The 22,006-nt window shown below is 38.7% G+C and overlaps 1 protein-coding gene across 4 annotated transcripts; it reads left to right on the top strand.

Moving 5' to 3' along the window:
• Positions 1 to 12: 12 nt before the first annotated feature.
• fbxo8 (F-box protein 8) lies at positions 13 to 18,451 on the top strand. 4 transcript variants are annotated; one of them, XM_071503597.1, is made up of 9 exons: positions 1,231 to 1,736; positions 3,649 to 3,678; positions 6,025 to 6,127; positions 8,740 to 8,817; positions 10,838 to 10,982; positions 11,341 to 11,467; positions 11,707 to 11,825; positions 12,195 to 12,391; positions 15,455 to 18,451. In XM_071503597.1, exons 3-9 carry the CDS (start codon positions 6,025 to 6,027, stop codon positions 15,640 to 15,642), a joined length of 957 nt encoding a protein of 318 aa, XP_071359698.1. In that variant the 5' UTR covers positions 1,231 to 1,736; positions 3,649 to 3,678; the 3' UTR covers positions 15,643 to 18,451. The 4 variants fall into 4 exon arrangements, with proteins under 4 accessions (XP_071359699.1, XP_071359697.1, XP_071359698.1 ...); XM_071503598.1 differs by lacking the exons at positions 1,231 to 1,736; positions 3,649 to 3,678 and adding an exon at positions 13 to 151; XM_071503596.1 differs by lacking the exons at positions 1,231 to 1,736; positions 3,649 to 3,678 and adding an exon at positions 837 to 1,186.
• The last annotated feature ends 3,555 nt before the right edge of the window (positions 18,452 to 22,006 follow it).

The raw sequence follows: 22,006 nt of genomic DNA, 5'->3' as shown, positions 1-22,006 counted from the left end.
TCCATGGGCAGGATTGGCTGTTGCGGGCACCCGCCTCTTTTTTTCTTCTTCTTCTACTGCTGCTGTTGCTGTTTCTTTTTCTTCCTCTTTGTGATTTTTGGCGGAGTGCAATACCACATTTTAGGTGCAGACTGGCGCCTACCGTACCGGGGTATGTAGTAGTATGTAGTAACAGGATGTCGTTTACATGAGTTTCACACAACCTCTCTCTTATTTGATCCTAATATCCTTATCCTCATCCGTCCTTTCTCATACTTCATTGCAATCCTTTCTTCTACGCGTACATCGGCTACGTGTTCACCATTTTTTGTGAATTTACTTTTCCCAATAGAAAGAGTATCTTATTTAAACCCGTGTGATCAAGGTTATATATACAGGTTATATATAAATAATCCTTTTGGTAACCACCCTTTCCAAGTCCTGATGTCAAAGTTCCATGTGAACAAGGTCGATGTATATTGACCTGGTTTTAGAAATGGAACCATCACAGGATGTGTCCATTCTGCTGAACAATGGCCTTATTCCTGGTTCCTCTAAAACCAAATGATCTATATGTTTAAAGCTTATAAGGACAGCCCATCACTCCAACGAGTAGTATTTGCTCCAATAAGTCTGGTATCTCATAATTCTTTATTTGTAAAAAAAAAAAAAAAAAAAAACAACAACACATATACTGGATTATCGCTGTCTAAACTTCTAACTATTCAGCTCTTTAATGTGTACTCACCATACAGTGTATGGTACTCACTGAACGTCAACAAACATACCAACACACGTTTTTTCCCCACGTATAAAAACGAGTTGACGTCATGACGTAGCCTGTATGCACAGAGCTTTCTGCTTTTTCCGTTCTGATTAGTTTATCAATTTATCACAGGCAGCGTCTTTTTTCATGGAGAATGAACACGTTTGACTCACTAGTGTTAAATCCTGAATTTTCTTTCAGTTAATCTGTTTCTGTGATGACAGGGGAGAGACAGGGGGCGGGGCAGAGGTGACAGGAGGAGGGAGAAAACAGATGATTATTGTGTTGGCAATATAGAAGGTTCCTCCTGAACAAAAGGAGCAAATACTCTATTTTTTATTTGTACTCGGCTAAATGAAGTGACACTTGGATAAATTTGATAGGGAAATTCCAGCTGTCCTGGTGTGCAGGTCGGGTTGTCAGAGGAATCACTAAACTCAGGTAGGTAACCCGGGTTGAGACGCTACCTCGCACTCGTTAGGAAGTACTGCGGAATGCCTGTATTAGAAACGAGTTAAGTGTGATTAAACAGGGCAGAAAAATGTACCTGCCTGGGTCGACACTGGCCCCGTCAACTTATAATAGCTCAGTAAGCTAATCGGGTATTTGTAAGAACTGATTGTGAGTGAAAACCAACTCAACCAATGACGTTACATTTTGAATGTCTTGCCTTCTGTGTGACCAATGATATTAAAGGAAAGGTGGGACTACAGGTCAAACTACCTCGCTTGCTAGAACTTCCAGCACTGATGTCTGTAATGTTGTAATGGATTTGTTTGTGCCACAGAACTGATGTCAGATAGTCTGAGGGTGTAAGACTGGCTCGGCAGCTCATTAAAAACGACTGGACAGAGCAGTACTACTTTGTTTACTGGCACAAGCTTAAGCGATTACCCGTCGAAGCTAATTTTGTTATTAGGAGTTCTGAATATGCTTTAAATAGATGCTGACATTAATGTGTCAGTACGGGTTGGCTATATGCATACTATATGTAAGTTATTTTATATTTAATACACGCCATTTTTTGCAATTTCAACTTTAAGAACACAGAATCAGTGAAAGTGAAAACATCTAAGCAAACGCTAGGGTGCTTTTTTTTTAAATGAAATAATCAAGGTAATAAGCTGTTATTTCTACTACAACATAATGCAGGTAAACCTAGGAGGTCTGCAGTTGCTGTTAGTGAACCAAATGCAATCTGACTTTATTCATGTCAGTGAATGAAACTGTATTCTGTTGACAGAGACACTATCATAGAGATTAGAAATGTTACGCAGATTTTGTATGAAACCTGTGGTGAATTGGTGAATTCACTAGTGGATAAAATACAACTGCATTCCCAAAAAAGGTGGGACACTGTGTAAAATGTAAATAAAAACAGAATGCGATTTGCAAATCATGAAAATCCATATTTACTTGAAAAAAGACATAGAACATAGAATAAAACACATCAAATGACAAAATGCTGAAATTTTATGAAAAATATATGCTCAATTTGAATTTGATGCCAGTAACACATTTCAAAAAAGTTAGGACAGGGACAGCAAAAGACTGGAAAAGTTGTGTAATGCAAAAAGAAAACATCTTAAAACTAATTAGGTTAATTGGCAACAGGTCAGTAACACAATTGGGTATAAAAAAGAGCCTCCCAGAGAGGCAGACTCTCTGTGCAGTGAAGATGGGGAGAGGTTCACCACTCTGTGAAAGACTGTGTGGGCAAATACTTGAAGAATAATGTTCCTTAATTCCAAATTTGCCAAGAATTTGGGAATTTCAGTGTTTACATTATGTAATATCATTAAAAGATTCAGAGAATCTGGAGAAATCTCTGTATGCAAGGGACAAGGCCGAAAGCAAATACTGGATGGCCATGATCTTCGGCTCCTCAGGTGCCACTGTATTAAAAACAGACACGATTCTACAGTGGAAATCACTGCATGGGCTTGGGAACACTTCTGCATCCTCCGGGCTACAGAGGAGAGGGACTGTCCAGCTTGTTATCAGTACACAGTTCAAAAGCCCGCATCAGTGATTGTATGGGGGTGCATTAGTGCCCATGGCTTGGGTAGCTCGCACATCTGGGAAGGCACCATTAATGTTGAATGATATACACAGGTTTTGGAGCAACATATGCTGCCATCCAGAGAGTGCATTTTCCAGAGAAGGCCTTGCATATTTCGGGAAGATATTGCCAAACCGCATTCTGTGCATCTTAAAACAGCATGGCTATGTAGTAGAAGTGTCCGGATGCTAAACTGGCCTGCCTGCAGTCCAGACCTGTCACCCACTGAAAACATTTGACACATAATGAAACTGAAAATATGACAAAGGAGCCCCCTTTGGGCAGTTGAAATCCAATATCAATGAAGAATGGGACAACATTTCACTTTCAAAAGTCCAGCAACTGGTCTCCTCTGTTCACAAACGTTTGCAGAGTGTTGTTAAAAGAAGAGGTGATGCAACACAGTGGTAAACATGCCCCTGTCCCAACTTTTTTGAAACATGTTGCTGGCATCAAATTCAAATTGAGCATATATTTTTCATAAAACAATAAAATCTCTCAGTTTCAACATTTGATATGTTGTCTTTGTTCTATTTTCAATTAAATATGGGTTTACATGATTTGCACATCATTGCATCCTGTTTTTCTTTACGTTTTATACAGCATCCCAACTTTTTTGGAAACGGGGTTGTACAATTTTAGACAATGTATTGTTACATTCTGAGAGGCATCCTTCTTAGTGGTTAGTCCATGTTGTTGGAAGTACAGTGGACATAGAATATGAGTACAAGCACAGTGTCCTTGATACTGGTTTTAACATATTTGTCATCATATTCAGTCACAGTGTTTCTGTTTTCTTGGAACAGACTTAGTTTCACACTGTCTTTTCTTTCTTTATTAGGTTTGCCGTAATGGAAGCTCATAGCAACAGGTATCATGTTCTAAAACAAGATACTTTGCAGATGCCATTTACTATTTTGGTTGTTGGTTGGTATGATTAAATTATGGCTAGCTGTAGTCAAGAGCCGGACTTACTAAGACCTCAAGTTTTCAGGCATAGGCCTCCTTTAATGGCTTCAGTCTCAAATAGGTACATGCAGTGCCTCAAAATTGACAGAACAGCTGAGTGGCGAGTGTTTGTGTGTCTCTCTCCTCACTGCACAGCATGCAACAGGTGACATGTGAACACAGAGCAATACATAAGTATATGAATACAAAATAATGAATATACAAAGGCATGCATTTTTGAGCCTGCATTCTCTATCTCCCTTCTGATTTGTTAGACCGATCTAAAAATAATTCTCACCTTGACCAACACAATCCCAGCTCGATTTAGCATTTTGTCTCCTTGATAAAATGAGCCTGGAGTTTCAGACAGACCATCTCAATCTGACTACTACCTTAGAAAATCAGGAGTCAGTATACCCATGATTGCTTGGCTATAGCCTAGGATATGTGTCAGTGGCTGAAAATTATTAGTAAACCGGACATTCACTCTCTCATGTCCCAGTGTCTCATTTTCTCACTAAAGCTCCATGACCTTAGGTCATTTGAAATCATTTTAAATGTGCCACACAGAGAAAGAAAACAGCTGTAGTAGATCACCACATTACATTTTACAAAATTCCCTTCATTTTCCTTAAAATGCTTGATATATTTATGTATTCATTAAATCTGTCAAAGCAAGAGGTTTTGTTACAATGGCCCTTCCTCATTATTTACAGATTCCTTGATCCTTATTCATCCTGTCCCCTTCCTACGATCAGTCGGTGGCGTAAGGAGCATTGTGTTCATTCAGATCAACCCTGATAGTAGTATAGTGCATAGTGCATGTTTTATAGAATTTAAAAATCTGGGGACACCCCTTTTCCCAGGGTCAGATATAACTCTTGCACATGTGGTGCTTCTCCTTTAATATTCTGTTAAACACAAAATAACAGCATGTGCCATGGAGGACCTCCTTAAACTTGTAAATACTCTGTTACCATGTTTTGCCACAGTCTCTCCACCTCTTCAAGAAAATCTTCTAAGATCTATCAGGTCCAGTCAGCATGCACTTATTTTGTAAAGAATGCAATGCATATCTGCCCAAAGGGACTCAAGAGTGTCCCGAATGTTGTGTAGAGGAAGATGAAAATGATAATTTGGAGACTGGAAACTTTTTTTTTTATCAGCCTATCTTTGTCAAATCAAATTAGAGACATTTTAGAGAGAGAATCTGCAACAGTTGAAAAGGAGCAAAGGTTGATTGATGTTTGCAGAGCAGAGATGTATGAAACTCTCCCTCTTGAAAAAGATGATATATTTCTTTGGAACTGTGATGGGCTCAAAGTGTTTAATTCCTCATCGTACTCTCCGTGGCCAATTAGATGTGTAGTTAATGGACTCCCTGACAATATTTGTTTCAAAAACATTCTTTTAGCAGGTGTTTGGTTTGGAAGGGGAAAACCTGACATGTGTTTCTACCTTAAGCGGTTTGTGGATGATAATGAAACCATCAACACACATGGGGTGAAATGGAGAGACCCAAAAACAAACCTAGAGAGGGTGTCAAAAGTCTTCCCTGTACTTTGCTCATGTGATGCTGTAGCTCGATGCATCCTTGAGGCATACATCAGTTAAATGGTGCATATGGTTGTGGCCAATGCCTGAATGAGGGAAAAACAGTGGCAAAAGGAAAATGATTCACAAAGGTCTATCCAGCTGTCAAAGCCAAGAACCCATGATCATCTTGTAGAGTGTGGTCAGAGGGTGATTGAGGATGGGCTTGACCATGTATTTGGGATAAAAGCAGTCTCACCACTTGTTCTGTTGAATCCTTCCACTGGCTTTGATTTGCTTAACAGTTTTCCTGTTGGCTACATGTATTGTGTGATGCTAGGTGTGACAAAACGGTTGCTGAATCTTTGGTTTAATAGCAAGTACCACAATAATCCTCGGTATATTGGCACATGTAAAGACCAAGTTGACCATAGGTTGCTATCTGTGAAACACGTGATTTTTTAAAAATTTATTTTTAATATATTTGCAAAAATTTCAAGCGAACTATTTTCACTTTGTCATTATGGGGTATTGTATGTACAATTTTGAGGTAAAAAATGAATTTAATCCATTTTGGAATAAGGCTGCAACACAACAAAATGTGGAAAAAGTGAAGCGCTGTGAATACTTTCCGGATGCACTGTACATATGGCTCAGCCTCAGTAATACAACATATTATTATGTATCTCATTATCTCAGTAACTTGTGTACACTCTGTTACTGTGCTACTTTATAGATGGGTCAGGCACTGTGGAGGCTGCCTCCCAGACAACAGCAACAGCTCCAGGAAGAGCTAGCCGACCGATTGGCTGACCAAGGAGGGGGGAGGCGAGAACAAGGTAATCCTTACATCTTTCAAAATGAATATACTTCTAGGCACTGCTTTCAGAAATGGTTGATATTAAAGCTTGGAGTTTCAAACAAAATGTGAGTTTGGTTGTAGAAAAGGAAAAAACTGGTTTTGGGTTCTAGTTCTCAATAAACCTTCAACTCTGTATCAGCAAGCCAAAACTAAAATCAGTCAACCTCAGGATTGTTAATATATGATTATATTTAATTTTATCATTATTATTATTATTATTATTATTATTATTATTATTATTATTATTATTAAATAACAGAATTTTTAAAAGGTCCTGTTTATGTTTACAGTATCATAATGTGCCTCTGAAGTGAATGGAATGAAGACTATGGATTTATTTTATACTTTGACCAGACTTCTTGATTTGAAAGATTGTGTTATGTGTCAACAATATAACCACTCTTTATAAGTTCCTTTAGTGATTCCACCAGACATGAAACATGATGTTTAAAGGATCTATAACTGAACAATTAGATGAAGTGGTATTTTCGGATAGAAAATTAAATGAATCCAACCAAAATGATGTTCATGTTTTCACCCACTGCAGAATAGTTGCTGTACAAAGTAAATAACATAGCCGGTAAAAGCCTCAGTTTACTGCCAAAATTGAGAGTAATCAGCACCTCATTTTATACATAAACAGTATAAATTATCAATATTTTCAAGTTTATACCAAAAACATCTAAAAGGAAATACTGAACATGGATTATGAACACACCAGAAAAACATGTTGTATGAAAATAATATGAACAGCACTTTACTGTACTGTAGATAAGAACCAAAGATAATAATTAATATGTAAGATGGCACCATTACCTGCACATACATACTCTACCGGTCAAAAGTTTTAGAACACCACAGTTTTTGTAGTTTTTTATTGAAATGTCAGCAGTTCAAGTCAGGTGAAACCTTAAATGGTGCAAAGGTAAGTTAAGGTTTAGGGAGCAAGAACTGAAAAATAGTTTAAACTTCATATAAAAAAGGTCTTTTTCAGGGATCAGGCAATGGGTTAACTTAGAGCTTTTCTGAAGCAATCGACTGAAATGAAGCCTTGAAAGTTTTGCAGACTTCCTACAGGTGCACGTTTGTGAGCTTGCTGGCATGCTCATTTGTGGAGAATGTGACCACTGATATCACTGTGTTGGTTTCATGTTTGAAAGCTGTCAGTTCACCCCTGATGGTGGTTGAAAGCTGGTCGATCCTTGTGTCAGTTCTATCGAAAATCTCAGTCTTAGGTGATTCTGATTATTTTAAATGACCTATTTTTAATAAAGGCGTGGAGAAAAGTAGTGTACTACTGCATGAATTATGTCCTGGTACCAGATGTGTTGTGAAACAGTGTTGTTGCTAAGCACCTCTCCATCGTGGAGAGCCAATGGGTTGTTTCTTGAAATGTAGAAGATGAACATTTTTGTTTACCTGTTTGCTCACCATCTGCACTCATTTTCTCACTCACACATGTTTCTGTTGTTAGTGAAACCAAACACACATTTGTTAAATGACTGGCTGACTGGCTTTGTCACTGTAGCACACTCCATTATCAATGAATGTGATAGGCTGTGTTTATGAGACAGGGAGGGAAAAACCTTAGGGTTTGTTAATGAAACCGTGAAACAATGAGACCTTCTATCAAACAGTTGTCATATTGCTCTTGATGAAGAGTCTGTCGCTGGTTCATATTGCTATTGTTTTATCACCCAGGCCTGCTCAAGCATGGCTGAATCCAGAGCTCTAAAAATGTCTTCAACTTTTGTTGATTACTTACAAACCTTCTGTCTGTACAAAGGCAGTGTTGGAACAAACTGTGTTACTACACCATCTTGTGCATTATTAGAACAATACTGTACTGCAGGAAGTAGGACTGTATATTGCTGCCAATATAGTGAGAATACGGCAGTAACAAAGGAAGAAAGAGTAAAAGGCTGGTTGTTAAGGGGCTCCTCCAACAGCAACATCATGACCCAAAACATTAGAAGAACAGAACCAGATGGTGGCTTCACACTGAAGACCAGCACAGTCTACAGACTTAAACCCGATGGAGCTGGTTTGGGATGAACTGGACAGATTGTGAAAGTAAGGCAACCTGCAAGTGACACACATTTGTGGGAACTTCTGCAGCACTGCTGGGATGAGCTTTCGGAGCAATGTTTGATTTCCATTCCAGAAAGAATGAAAATAAGTGAGTTCTGCTGTGAAATGAGTCAAAAAAGAGTTCAAAGAGAAGATTCTGTGATTCCTTTTTTTTCAAATCTCCACCTGTTTATTTGATCTTCTATGCTTTAATTTCAGAAACACTGAGAGACTGAATCATGTCAATATAAAGCAGCTGGATAAATGTGGGTGTTCTAAAACTTTTGAGTGGTACTTTGTACAGTATAGAGAATTAATATTAGTTATTATAATTATTTATTTATAAGTTAAATGCTGATAATAATCTGGTCAGTCTTTAGCCACAATGCAAGTTATGCATTGATGTCCAACATCCCTGTAATGGTACATAGCAGTAAGCAAGACAATTGTGTATAATATTATAATTATAATTTTTTTTTTTGTTTTTTCTTTGTATGTTTTTTGATTTCCTACGGAGAGATGGAGGTCCCCAGAGAAGAGCTCATCAGCACTGCTATGGCCCTGACATCCACCATCTGCTGAGAACACGCAGGGGAGGTAATACCACTGCAACTACTACGACTACGACTACTACTATCAACACTCCACTCACTAATATTCTATTATATATTTTGAGAGTAATGTTGGGTTGTTCCGTGTTCTTTGCTTGCCCCTCTCCTTTCCATTATTTCTAATGGTGTGCCCATACAGTCAGCGTGGTTAGAAATAAAAGGCATTGGTTTCAATTTATTCACATGAAGGATGATAAACTTCAACAGAGATAGATAATCCAGCACGATTCATGGATTTTTCCCTCTCTTCTTTGATTTCATTCTGAGGGGTTAAGTACTTTCAAACGACATTACATTAGGCTTTAAAACTGTTAAAGGGTTAGTGCAAGCAATATTTCTACTCTTCTAGACATTAAATTGAAAGCCAAGCTCAAAATCTCCACTGAGGCACAGGAGTCTTAACTGGTTAGCTACCCATTTGCTGTGGCCTTTGCAGTGTGTTCAACAGCAGACATGAAGCAACAAAGTCATTTTTGAGTGTTTGTTGAAGCCCTATCACAGCAGTTAAATGTCAGCTGCCTCAGAAAGAAAGTCTTCTAGTCTGGATTTATGTTGTTTGCTACTTCATAGCTGTGTTACCTCACAACAAGGTTCTAGCATGTTCTCCCTATGTTCACATGGCTTTCCCACCACAGGCTAGGATTATGAATGTGTTGTTTGTATGTTTTTTAACCCTGTCACAGACTCGTGGCATGTCCAGGATGAACAGTGCCTCTCACCCAGTGTCTGCTCAGATATGCTCCTGTCCCCTGTTAGCCTAAAAACAATGATGTCATTGAACTTTTTCCCACATTGAGCAGGTCTTGAAGGTTGTATTCAGTGTAATCTGGTTGTGTAGGTTGCAGTGTGTCAATATTTCCAGTACTGAAGTGTACCGAATGGATCTGAGTATACGCAGTATCAGTTCTGATCATGTGATGCATCACAATCACTGTGGGAGAAAATGGTGTGTTGAGATCTATGACCTTCGTAGCTCATCAGAGCTTTGATCTGACGATGGAACTGAAGCTGAGCTTATTTTAGGAAAATCAGGAGCAAGACCTATGCTGTAAAAGTTATAATATGTAACTTTTCCACATTAAAATATCATAAATTGACGTGACCTATGTTATATATTTTTGAGTGGTGTACTTGCATTATCCCAAGTGTTTCCAGCAATTCTCAAACCTAGAGAAATCTGCATTGGCTAATCACTGATTTTAAATGTGAAACTGCTTTATTCCGTGCTGCTTTTTTTTTTTTGGTGTTTTATGCCTTTATTATAGCTTAGTGGAGACTGACAGGAAAGGGGATAGAGAGAGGGGAATGACATGCAGGAAAGAGTCGGACCGGTCGGGAGTCGAACCGGTAACTGCCCTGCTAAGAGCGTCTTGCGCTCAACATGGTACGCGCCCTAACCACTCGACTACCAGGCCGCCCTATTCCGTGCTTTTAATGGTTATAATCACTGGGGTGTTTGTTGTGGAGAGGAGGAGACCTCTATGGATAATTCAGCTCCTAAAAAACTCCTGAACAGCTGACACTGAAGGAATCCAAACCAGGAGAAGTTCCCCTGATCCCACTCTATTTAATGATGTCCCCACACTTTTTAAAAATTTAACGAATGAATTATATTAATTACGCATGTCTGGTTTTGGTAGGGTTTCCATTGGTCTCTTTCAGATTGTGTAAATCACCTCAGGATCTAAGTCATGTTAGGCTTGGGCAGTTCTTTCAGCAAAAAAACGATTGTGATTGTGATTGTGATTGTGATTGTGATGTGGTATACAATGGGAATTGGTGACTAATAAGTCAGAAAGAAAGTGGGGGAAAATGTAACAAAAGACCTAAATACTACCATGTTTGGTTTCTAGTAACAATACATATCAAATCACATGTCACACTGAGATTAGGACAAGATCTAGTTTTAATTACAACATATAATGTAAGCCATGTGGAAGCAATAGAAAGAAGATCTAAATGTATGTTTTTCTTTTGGTCTCCCTTCTTCTTCTTGGCGACTGTAGGTAAGGAGCAGCATGGTTTTATAGATTTGGAGATGCTGCCACCTGAATTAGGCATCACCATACTGTCGTACTTGAATGCCACTGATCTGTGTCTGGCCGGCTGTGTGTGGCAGGACCTGGGAAATGATGAATATCTATGGCAGGGGTAAGGAGTGTCACCTTTTGGTGATGATGAACAAAATTAGGTAGTAAATTGACTGAAATGCCTCTTCGTGACTAGCAGTCTTTCTAAGCAGTTGTCTTGTGTGCTCAGCTGTGATGTGATGATACTGACACAAAATAATTAATGACAGATAGACCTAGAGGAAACAAAGGTTTCAAGGTATTGAATATTAATTAGGTGTTTTTACCAAATACTGACTACACAGTTGTTTCTGTCAGCTGCTGTCTTTGTTAGTTGTTTCTCTGAACTTGCCTTTTTTCACCACATATATACAGTAAAGTTCTGTTGTGTTCTCTTTTACTTGTGTCTGTGCTTTAACCCATGTGTGTTGATCTATCAGGCTTTGTAAGTCCACATGGGGACACTGCTCCATCTACAACAGAAGACTACACTCTGGTTTCTCATACAGAAGACTATACCTACAACTAGATGAAGGAAGCCTGACATTCAATGCTAACCCACAGGAGGTAACACATACCAAACAACCAAGATCTCTAGTCCTATAGGTGTACACTATCTCAGAGCTTCTGCTATGTTTGTGTGTTTTGTGTTCAGTTTGTTGATGCCATTATTGTGAGCATTTGATGTTTCACTTTGTGTGTGTGTGTGTGTGTGTGTGTGTGTGTGTGTGTGTGTGTGTGTGTGTGTGTGTGTGTGTGTGTGTGTGTGTGTGTGTGTGTGTGTGTGTGTGTGTGTGTGTGTTTAGGGTATCAATTATTTTATGTCTAAAGGTATAATACTGGATCATCCAACCGAGCTAGCTAAGTTCATCTTCTACACCAGACGGCTCAACTGGAAGATGCTGAGGATTTACCTGGATGAGAGGTGAACACATACAAAAATACATAGAGAACCCAGAGCATTCACCACTGAACTTCCACAACTGTTTATTAAATTGAATGGTTTATATATTCACTTTGGAACCATTTCTGTATTGCCTTTAAAAAGTCTAAACACAGGCACTAACCTAAAACTGTTAAATGTAAATCCAGAAGTGGTGAAATCATTTCACTATGGAGTGGTGTTTATTTTGTGTATCTGCTATGAAATGAAAGATACATTTACCTGTGCCCTTTCCTTTGATATTAGAATTCCACATTTCATAATTTGGCAACTTTCATAACTTGCGTACATATGGAAAAACTTTGCATCTATCATGCCATTAAGTCTGTATTTGTGTCTGTGAACCTGCAGACGGGATGTCCTGGACGAGTTGGTGACCCTCCATAATTTCAGTAACCAGTTCCTCCCTAATGCTCTGCGGGATTTCTTCAGACATATCCATGCACCAGAGGAGAGAGGAGAGTATCTGGAAACCCTCATCACCAAGTTCAGCCACAGGTTTTGTACCTGCAATCCAGGTCTTGTCCGAGAACTGGGCCTCAGTCCTGGTTAGTACCTACACACACACATAGTGTATATATGCTAGCACATGCTAACATTGGGCTTTTGTCGCCAGTGTGAAATGCTACCATCGGCATTCACTCCCAGGTCAAACCTCTGTACTGTAGTAGTCATGGGTATTTATCTCCATCCAGACAACCATTTTAGCTCCGTTTTAGAAACCATCTCTGTCTACGCTAACACAGCAAATACAGACAGTACATGACCATTCACATACAATGGGTATGCGCGAGCCAGTGTAAAGAGGAGGCTGATAGTCTACTCTCCACTTGATTAGATGTACAAAATACAAATGATGAACGCAGTAGTGTGTATGTGGACACAGTGGGCCATATCCCCAGAGTAGGTGTGGAGAAACGGTGGCTTGCAGTCTCTCAATTCTGGTTCCAAGTGTGCAGGCCTTACAGGAGGTACAACTGAAAATTCAGTGTGTTGGTTCTTGCTTATCTCACCCAGCAAAAGGAAGTTGTTGCCTCAACAGTGGCTGGCTGAATTCCTTCCAGTTTGGAAGACAACAACAAATTTTTATTCTTACTACATTGCATAAAGGCAATTTGAACAACTTCCAGGTGCTAAGAAACAGACTACACAAACACAGATCACACAGAAGGGAGAAGAGACGAGGAAACCAGAGGGAGAAAGAGAAAGACAGGGACATTATTCACATATGGGATGGAGGGACAGGAGGCGAGACTGAATCTCCTGGAGGACAAATATCCAGATCCACAATATATGGAGTGAGGCACTGACAGCATAGGATAGCTGATGGTCAAGTACCGAGAGCCTGAGTGAAAAGAGAGGACAGTGAGGAGAAAATAGGGAGAGAGCAAGAAAGAAAAACAGCTTGGACCTAACTAAATAGATTCACTGAGGCTGATCATCCAAGACAGACATTAATACCAGGTCTGAACAGGGCCCGAGACCTTTCTCTCACAGAGAAATGGTTGAAAAACACTTTTTTAGAGCAACACATTCTGAAGACTGAACATTCATGCTGCCCAGATGAGGATTCCTTACAACTTTTACTATCTGGCCCCTCTATTGTGCTTAAATTAAGTTGGCTGTAGATATATAGCAAATATATTGGTTATTAAACAACCAAGATGTTGTGTTCTAAGGGGGACATTTTACACTTGAGCATTGTAAAATAAATGTGTCATCAGTTTCTGCTGGCACTGTTTCTATATTACACTGAATATATTTCGACATTTCTATGCTGCAATTTCTCACGACTTATTAGCCAACATATACACCGACAGTATGTATGTAACAAGCTAAAATCATCCAACTTTATACAACTGCGTGTCCACAATTTGAGTGCACAGTCGTGCAGAGTGACAATTTGACCTGCAGGCGGCGCTAGAAGAAAGCTCTTGGATTGTCCCAAATTAAAGAGGCCTCATCCTATGCCCGCGCAAAGTGGGACGTCATTACAAGTTTTAGACCAACTCAGTCGACATTTGGGTGTGTTCGTCTTAAAATGGAGCTATCAAGGGCCAGTGGAAAGCGATTGCGCAACTGACCAGCTCAGACCCGTTAGTATTCTGACCTGTCACTTTAGGGACGCGTTATCGAGACAGCGGCTTGAACAAAGCGCTGAACCTCACGCACACACAGGCACGCACGCGCTGTTTCTGTGTATGGGCCCCGCTGACACTGAAACCGAGCAGAGATCAGAACACGCGGCTTCCTGAGCCTGCTTGATTTTCGTGGTTGTAAACAAATCTTTCGGACCTAATTCCATTTTCCCAAGGGAAGAGGGGAAGTGTGGTTAAAAAGGGGGCAGTCAACGGGGGAGGGCGGGGGCAACAGTTCTTTCAGTCCTTTTCTGTTCTCCTCAGAGCTCTGTTTTTTTTTTTCTTCTGTTAGGGCAGCGGTCTTTCCAACCACCGCACAGATGTAACGTCTGTCTAAAGCCTCCTTTGAACTGGCTTCGCCGGTGTTCGTCACAGCGCCCAGCTCGGCGGCGCTTTCAGACAGGACGCGGCAACGGCACCGCTGAGCTCTGAAACTCTTATTTCCAATGGCTTGCCGTCCAACGACGGTAGCCAGGCATAGAAAGTAAACTGAAAGTAGACCTGAAACCGGTTGCTGTGGAAACGGTGCGCCTAAATTATCCAAGCTGTTACCTGAGAGCACCCATAGCCTCTTCTTCCAAACCCTGCAGCTAGAAGACCAAAAGCTGTTGTGATAGTAGTAGTGATTTTAAACTGCTATTTACTTCTGATCCATTTGCCTGACCACAAAATGAGGGAAACCATTAAGGTTTTATTTTCAAGTAATGCCTGGCTACAGTATTATCAATGGGCCATGCATTTATCCTCTAACTAGCATTGTTAATATCAGCAGACCACGCAGAAACCAATTCCTGACTCTGTTACGGACTCTGTTACAATCCTTGAACCTACTCATATAATTAGTAGCACTTGTAAGATTAGAGTAATAGCTGAGGCTACAGATGGATGGATGAGTGCCTTTCTGAAGTCAGCCTTCAGCCCCCACCCCCCAAAAAAAAGGATTAAGCAAAGCAGTGCAGAACAATTTAGAGTTTATTAGTAACACTGTACATATTTGTCTTTCTTATTCATCATATATTTCTTACATAAGACTGGTAAATGGACAAAGCACATTCACCCATTCAAACACATTCATTTGGCGCTTTTATATCATGTGCACACACAAACACATCAAAACTCACAGCCCTAAATGGCCCATCGGATGAATGTGGCTTCAGTATCTTGCCCATGGACACTTCAACATGACTGGAGAGGAGCTGGTAATCAAACCACTGACCTTCCTGTACACAACCTGCTCTACCTCATGAGTCATAGATTTATGAAGTCTTATGTATAGTACACTACTTGTTTCTTTTACTGACTCTTTTCTTTTCATGCTAGAAATTCATTGTCTTTCTGACCAATGAAATTTCAGCCTTCAGTGGACTCTTTTCCTGTTCTCTTTAGTGCCACACATAGCTGAGCTTTTTGTGAAAGCTTGTGAGAAACAAAAACAGTCCTGTTTGATCACAGTTTACTCTCATCTCTCTGCAGATGCTGTGTATGTGCTGTGCTACAGTCTGATCCTGCTGTCAATTGACCTGACCAGCCCCCACGTCAAAAACAAAATGTCTAAGAGGGAGTTTATCAGGAACACTCGACGAGCAGCACATAATGTCTCGGATGACTTCGTAGGCCACCTCTATGACAACATATACCTGATTGGCCATGTGGCTGCATAGCTGCGCCCACCGACTGTCCAGTTTAAACCCTCATACTGCACTGATGATCAGGAACTGGTGACAGGGATCCTATACATGTCTGGAAAGTATGGAACATTGTGGAGATGGATTTTAACAATTTTCATGTCCTTCAAGGAATATAACAAAAAGTAAAATAAATACAATTCTCCACTCCACTGTGAGACTGAACTGTGCTACCAAACTTTAGTAATTTTATTAGAGTTCAATCAAAGGTGTGAATAAATATGTATTTAAAAGCAAGTCATTGCAAAGAAGACGAGCATGAAGATGAGCTCTGATACTGCACTGACAGAGGGGGACTACTGATTGATGGAGGATCTAGGAGGAAGAGGAGCACTTCCCACAGACTGTCATAGTTTCTGGGACAAGTCATGCTCATTTCCCATTGGACAGGAGCTGCTTCTCATTCACCAGTAATACAAAGACTGGCCCACTCATTCTTGTAGGAAGTGAGACAACGGGACCAAGGATAACATGAGATCACTCATTAAGAAAGTATTTACCGGTGTAATTACTGACAAAGCTACATTGAAGCTATTCTTCAAAGCATCTGATACATTTTCCAGTGGTAACAACCAGAATGTCCAAGTGTCAAGATTCTTTTCTTAGCAAGGTTTGCTGGTATGAGTGTTCCAAGTCGGATTCACCAAACTCTCTTTCCTGCATAAAAATGTTGTAAATTACTCGAGTGCCCTTAAAATTGCTATATAAGGCTACCAGTTCTGCTTTGTTTGTGGACAAGTTTTCATCACAAAAAGAAAGGGACAGATAAAGGGCTAAAATCAGCTGACCTTGGGCAGAATGCAAATATGACTCAATGATGTCCGTGGTTTCTAGCGGTTTCACAACAGCTTTCAATTAAGTCCTCAATTACATTGACCATACACAATACAGCCATTTTCTAGGTTTTGACCTAGTCTTGTTTCATAATTAATTTGATAGTCACATAGTTGAATTCCAAGTGAAAGTCACACTTAGTATTTTCAGTGTTTTGGAAACCAGCTAGCCAAATTTTGTAGGAGATTTGTCCAGATTATTCACTGCTGTGGAGGTGACGTGGTTCTTATGTAGCAGGTAGAGCATAGCCGCATCTATCTATCTATGCATCTATGTTATGCTTTATGAAGAAATGGTAAATAGTAGTTGGAAAGTCAGGGTTTGGTGCTGGACCTGACTCTGATTCCTGTATCATAATCACTGAAATGGCTGAAGTTAAGTGGTGGGAGGCGGAGGATTTTCATCAAGTAATTCTGTCATTTAGGTTCCTGAATTGTCATGGAAGGATAAAACTACTGGCTGAAGCTTGTGGATGACAGTGTGGTATAAGGTTCATGAAGTTGCACACACAAAAATGACCAAAAGTGTTTAAGTTCCTGATGTCATAGGCTTCCACTGTTTTGAGAAATCCTTCCCATGAAACCATAGCTACTGCTACCATGACATAATAGCATAACCCATCTATTTAAATTATACATGCAGAAATATTTTATAACATCACAACAATTACTGCTGCATAACTCTATTATAGGCTTACCTGGGTATTAAGGAGTATTAAAGCCAGTCTGGACAAATTGAAGTGTAATCAAACATTCAGATACATGAAGTAATTCCAGCCACTGCTTTTTAAAAGTAAATCAATCTAACAATGAGACCCCTCCGACCTGAATGCAGCACCGTCACTCTATGCTAGTAGGTTATACCACCGAGTGCTAGCACCTAGCATGAAGCCATAGTTAAGTATGACACTGGTCACTGAATGTAGCCATAGCAGCAGACATGATGGCAGTGAGACAGTTTTGTATTTAAACCTAATTAAGGGTGTATTTTATAACCTAGAAAGCTAGTTGCATAACCAACACATATTTATTTTTTAATCTTATTTTTTATCCAAGTAAATTCTGTTCAAAGTCTCTTCATTAGATTGGAAACATGACCACATGGCTGAACTCAGAATATTCATTTTATTGAAGATTCATTATTACTGATGATGCACTCTAAGAATTTAACTCTTTAAATTATGAAGGAGGTCCACAGTCTGTACTGTATTTTTTTCTTTATGACTCAAATATTTGACTTACTAAATCCAGGCTTAACTTTGTTTCAAATACCTGCTGTTATGCAGTTTGAGGTAAAAGGCAGAAATTGTCACTTCTTTGAATGAAATCATGCACCACTTATTCTATTTGATCCATTACAATAAACATTTGGTTCAGTGATAGATATGGTCCTACATTGTAATCCTTGCTAAAGGTGAATCAGAGATGTGTTTCCTCAGGAGTGAGAGTCTCATTGACAAGAGTAAAGAATCAGATTTAAAATGTAAATTGAAATTCAAAACAGATTTCATTTTCAATAAAAGGACACTTACAGAACATGTGCTGGTCTGAGTGAAGTTAATGACTTCAACAAGTTCCCCAAGCTAAACGGCCATATAGGTAGTTTGTCCCTACCCTTTGATAGAACCATAGGACATTTCCTCACATCAGTAGCAGAAGATATGCCACAGATAAACTGTTAAAAATCATAGCTGGAAAAATAAATATCCAACCCTTTTATGATGAAACAATGCTATGGTAAAGGTTGGATGAGATTTAGGGACAAAAAACAACAAAAAATGGGTTAGGTTTATAATAAAAACTGCCACCAGAGGGCTTTGTAACTGGAACATAAACATGTCATTTCGCTGAAACTGATGCTGTCTTACACAATACCACTAGAGGTCACTTATATTAACCTAATGAACAATAAAATGTAACTGTGGGTTGTAATAAATAGCTTGCACAAACAACCTCTGGGGTCTTCTTTTTTTGTGTTGAAACAGAAACTGGCGACACTTTTTATGTAATTCTATTTTAGTATATGTGTCTGTGTGAGTTAGAGAGAGGGTGCATGTTTGAGATCAAACAGGCAAAAAAGAGTAAATCCTCCTTAGACAAAATATGACCTTTGACACTTGACCTGTGTGAATATGAATTATCCCTGGGTGGTGTTTATGTACTGCAAATTAAAGTGGGCAGAGGGTAGAGATCCATGACCTATCCACATCCCTACACACACACAAATGTGCGCTCACTTACTCACACAGGCTTTATTTCAGTCCTGTGTATATTTGACTATCTGCAACAAAAACAGTAATGACTTTCGGAAAGAGGGAATAGAAAAGTGCCTTTAGTAGCAGCTATAGCATAAGTTTTCGTATCTATAGTGGTGCTGGTAGGAGCTTGCTTGCAGTCATTTAAACAATACTAAAACCAGTTTATAATTTTCTAAAATTAATCAGATAAGCTTATCGTGCCCAAAACCAGCAGTCTACAATTCCAAAAGTATTTAGAGTGACATTAAATGAAAAAATACTGAAAAAATGATTTTCTTTCAAATTATCAGTTTCGCACCACTGAGAAAAGTGATCATCTCACTGCTTACTGAAAAAGATTAAATATACTGCATATACACCATAGAAATTGATAAGATGGGGCAAATTAGTTAAAAAAAAAAGTGTCATCTTGATTTGTGTTCAGGCATTTATGTGAGTCTTTCTCCTACTTTTCAGTGATTAGACCTGAATTGAACCCAGGGACTATTACAGCACATTTGTGATAGAAAAGATGTTGAATTAATATTTTAAGGCCACATCGGAGATGTGTGTACCCAGACTAGACATACAAGTGTGCTGGAAAATCTAGTCAAGACATTCAGTCACAGTCTATGTGTTGTAAAAATTAATCTACAGAATGCACAGCTACATTGAAAGTCCAAATAGTTTTTTTTTCTTAATGTATTTTTTCCTTTTTGTACCTATTACATAAGTCATTAAAGGTGCCTTTTGAAGATAATCCAAATGCTGTATATTTGCAGTTTGCATTGATATGAGGAACTTAACTGCCATGCCATGTTCCCAGATTGTAGAACTGCTCTAAAATAACCTCATCATTTGAACAGTAATCACAGACATTTGGTGAATGTTTGATGCTCAAATTGAATGAATTAATGTGCAATGTTATGTGTTATTGAAAACAGAAAGGAAGTAATGAATATCACCATTCTACACCATGCAACCCACCAGCTCTCGCTCTCTCACTGCTGCTTATTTTGACCTAAGTTGGGTCTTAACAGGCAGAGGATGGTGATGATGATGATGATGAAGAGGCTGGCATTTATTTAGTCCAGCTCAGACCAGTGGGCCCAGGTCATTTTCTGGTGGTGTCCCAATCCAGAGAGGCTCACTTTAGCCTCATGGAGATGATGGATGGCCTCCTGAGCCCCATAGCCCCTGCACTTCATCAGCATGACACTGCAACACACACACACACACACATGCACACACTTCAGGCAGTTCACACAGCACTCCTGCTAAAACACCCCACTTACCTACTGTTACTATGGTTACTGCCAACAATCATCCTTTACTGCTGCTGTTATTAGTAATAACATAGACTAACACTACATACACTTTACAAATTTAACACATAACATGATTATTGCTTTTATACAAAGATATTGTTAAGAACTGTCATTGAGATTAAACAAAACAAAACAAAACAAAACAAAAAAGTGACAGCCTTAACTGATAGAATAAAGTTTTTCATTGTATTTTTAACAGTTGTGTACATTTACATAATGTTGTAAATTATATTTAACAAGTTTACAAAATAAATGAAAATTAAGTACATAAATGATATGAGTAGATAAATATGAATTTCATGTCTGAATTTCGTAGCAAACAAGTTGCCATGCCAAATCAAACCAGTTCACCAATGTGAAACATCATACTAATACATTCTTACAAAAGTATGTAATTTAATTACCATGATTTGCATAGCACTTTGAGCCCATTCTGTTAACCATTCCTCCAGTCATTACAAACTCGTGCTATGCAACCAAACATAGTTTGAACCTACAGAACTACTAAAGTATTGATTTCAAATTCTAGAGGATATCCCTAAGTTTCCAAAGATACCAAATATATCTCGCTATATTTTGCTTGCTTCCCAAGAACTCACAATACTACAGAATACTCCTTTGAAATATTGTTATATTAGTGTCTGACAAAGAGTCAATTCTGGCTGAAACATATTTTTTCTAATATATAACAAAAAATAAAAACAAAAAAGGGTTTTATTTCAGTGTTGTGAGTTCTTGGGAAGCAGAATGTGTATAAAATTTAAGAACAAATGTTTCTATTTGATCAAAAAGACAAAATTGATGTTGTGATCACATTGCTCCACAAGTGTGTTAGCATCCAGCATTCACAGAAAGTGATCCAGTAAAATGCAACTTTTAAATGAAAAGCACAGCCACATGAAGCAGAGATGGTGAATCCATGAAAGCTCAAATGAAAAATGGAGGATTAAACTGAACCAAAGAGAGGATATTAACCTCAGTGACAGAACAGAGAGAGCAAAAGGGAGAGATGCTGACACATTTAAATACGCAAGAAAAGGACAGGATTAACATAGTGTGTAAATGTGAAAAAAACAGAATTAACTGATGTCACATGACAACATCCTGACAACCAGGAATGACAAGTAGTCATTTTATATACTGACGGGCAGCTCAGTTTGTGTGTCAGTAGATTATCTATGTCTAAATGTGTGTGTGTGTGTGTGTGTGTGTGTGTGTGTGTGTGTGTGTGTGTGTGTGTGTGTGTGTGTGTGTGTGTGTGTGTGTGTGTGTGTGTGTGTGTGTGTATGTATGTATGTGCATACTTGTGAGAACCAGTTTGAGTTATATACCTTATGGAGTGAGGACATTTAAGGAAGTTGAGGACATTTTGGCTGGTCCTCACAACTTCAAAGGGCTGTTTGACTGTTGTAGGGTTAGAATCAAGTTTAGGTTAGAGGTTAGGTTAGGCATTCAGTTGTGATGGTTTAAGGTTAGGCTATGGGGCCAGGGACTGTGTTATGCTTAATGTCCTCACAGAGATAGACATCCAAGTGAGTATGTGTATTTGTTTGTGTGTGCATGGCAGTAACAATAATTTTGACAAAAAAATAAATAAATAAAAATAAGAAACTATGTAAGTGAACCTGAGTACAAAATAAATAACTAAATTCTCTGAAGTGGACTATGAGTCATAGCATTGAAATTTAATTTGATATTTTGACTTTGTAATTGAAATAAATGGAAGTAAAAAAAGAAAAAGCCAACAACCTTTTTTGAACTAAACTTTTTTTTTACCTGTTTGGATCCATAAGGATTTCTTTGATGAGAACATGTAAAAAAGCAAAGAAATAAGTATTTGTAAAAAATCTTGTTTATTTATTTATTTATTTATTTATTTATTCATTCATTCATTCATTCATTCATTCATTCATTCATTCATTTAGGCAGACATTACATTGAA

This window comes from Trachinotus anak, unplaced genomic scaffold (genome assembly GCF_046630095.1).
Source record: "Trachinotus anak isolate AG129_WGS33_773 ecotype Australia unplaced genomic scaffold, CSIRO_AGI_Tana_v1 ptg000019l, whole genome shotgun sequence".
NCBI lineage: Eukaryota > Metazoa > Chordata > Actinopteri > Carangiformes > Carangidae > Trachinotus > Trachinotus anak.
This window is presented reverse-complemented; position numbering and strand designations above follow the sequence as displayed.

Bases quoted from the DNA above. Each gene is read 5' to 3' on its own strand.
- fbxo8 (XM_071503595.1), top strand. From the start codon at position 1,689: ATGCTGACATTAATGTGTCAGTACGGGTTGGCTATATGCATACTATAT. The intron at 11,468-11,706 runs GTAACACATACC...GTGTGTGTTTAG, and splicing joins TCAATGCTAACCCACAGGAG to GGTATCAATTATTTTATGTC. The intron at 12,392-15,454 runs GTTAGTACCTAC...ATCTCTCTGCAG, and splicing joins AGAACTGGGCCTCAGTCCTG to ATGCTGTGTATGTGCTGTGC.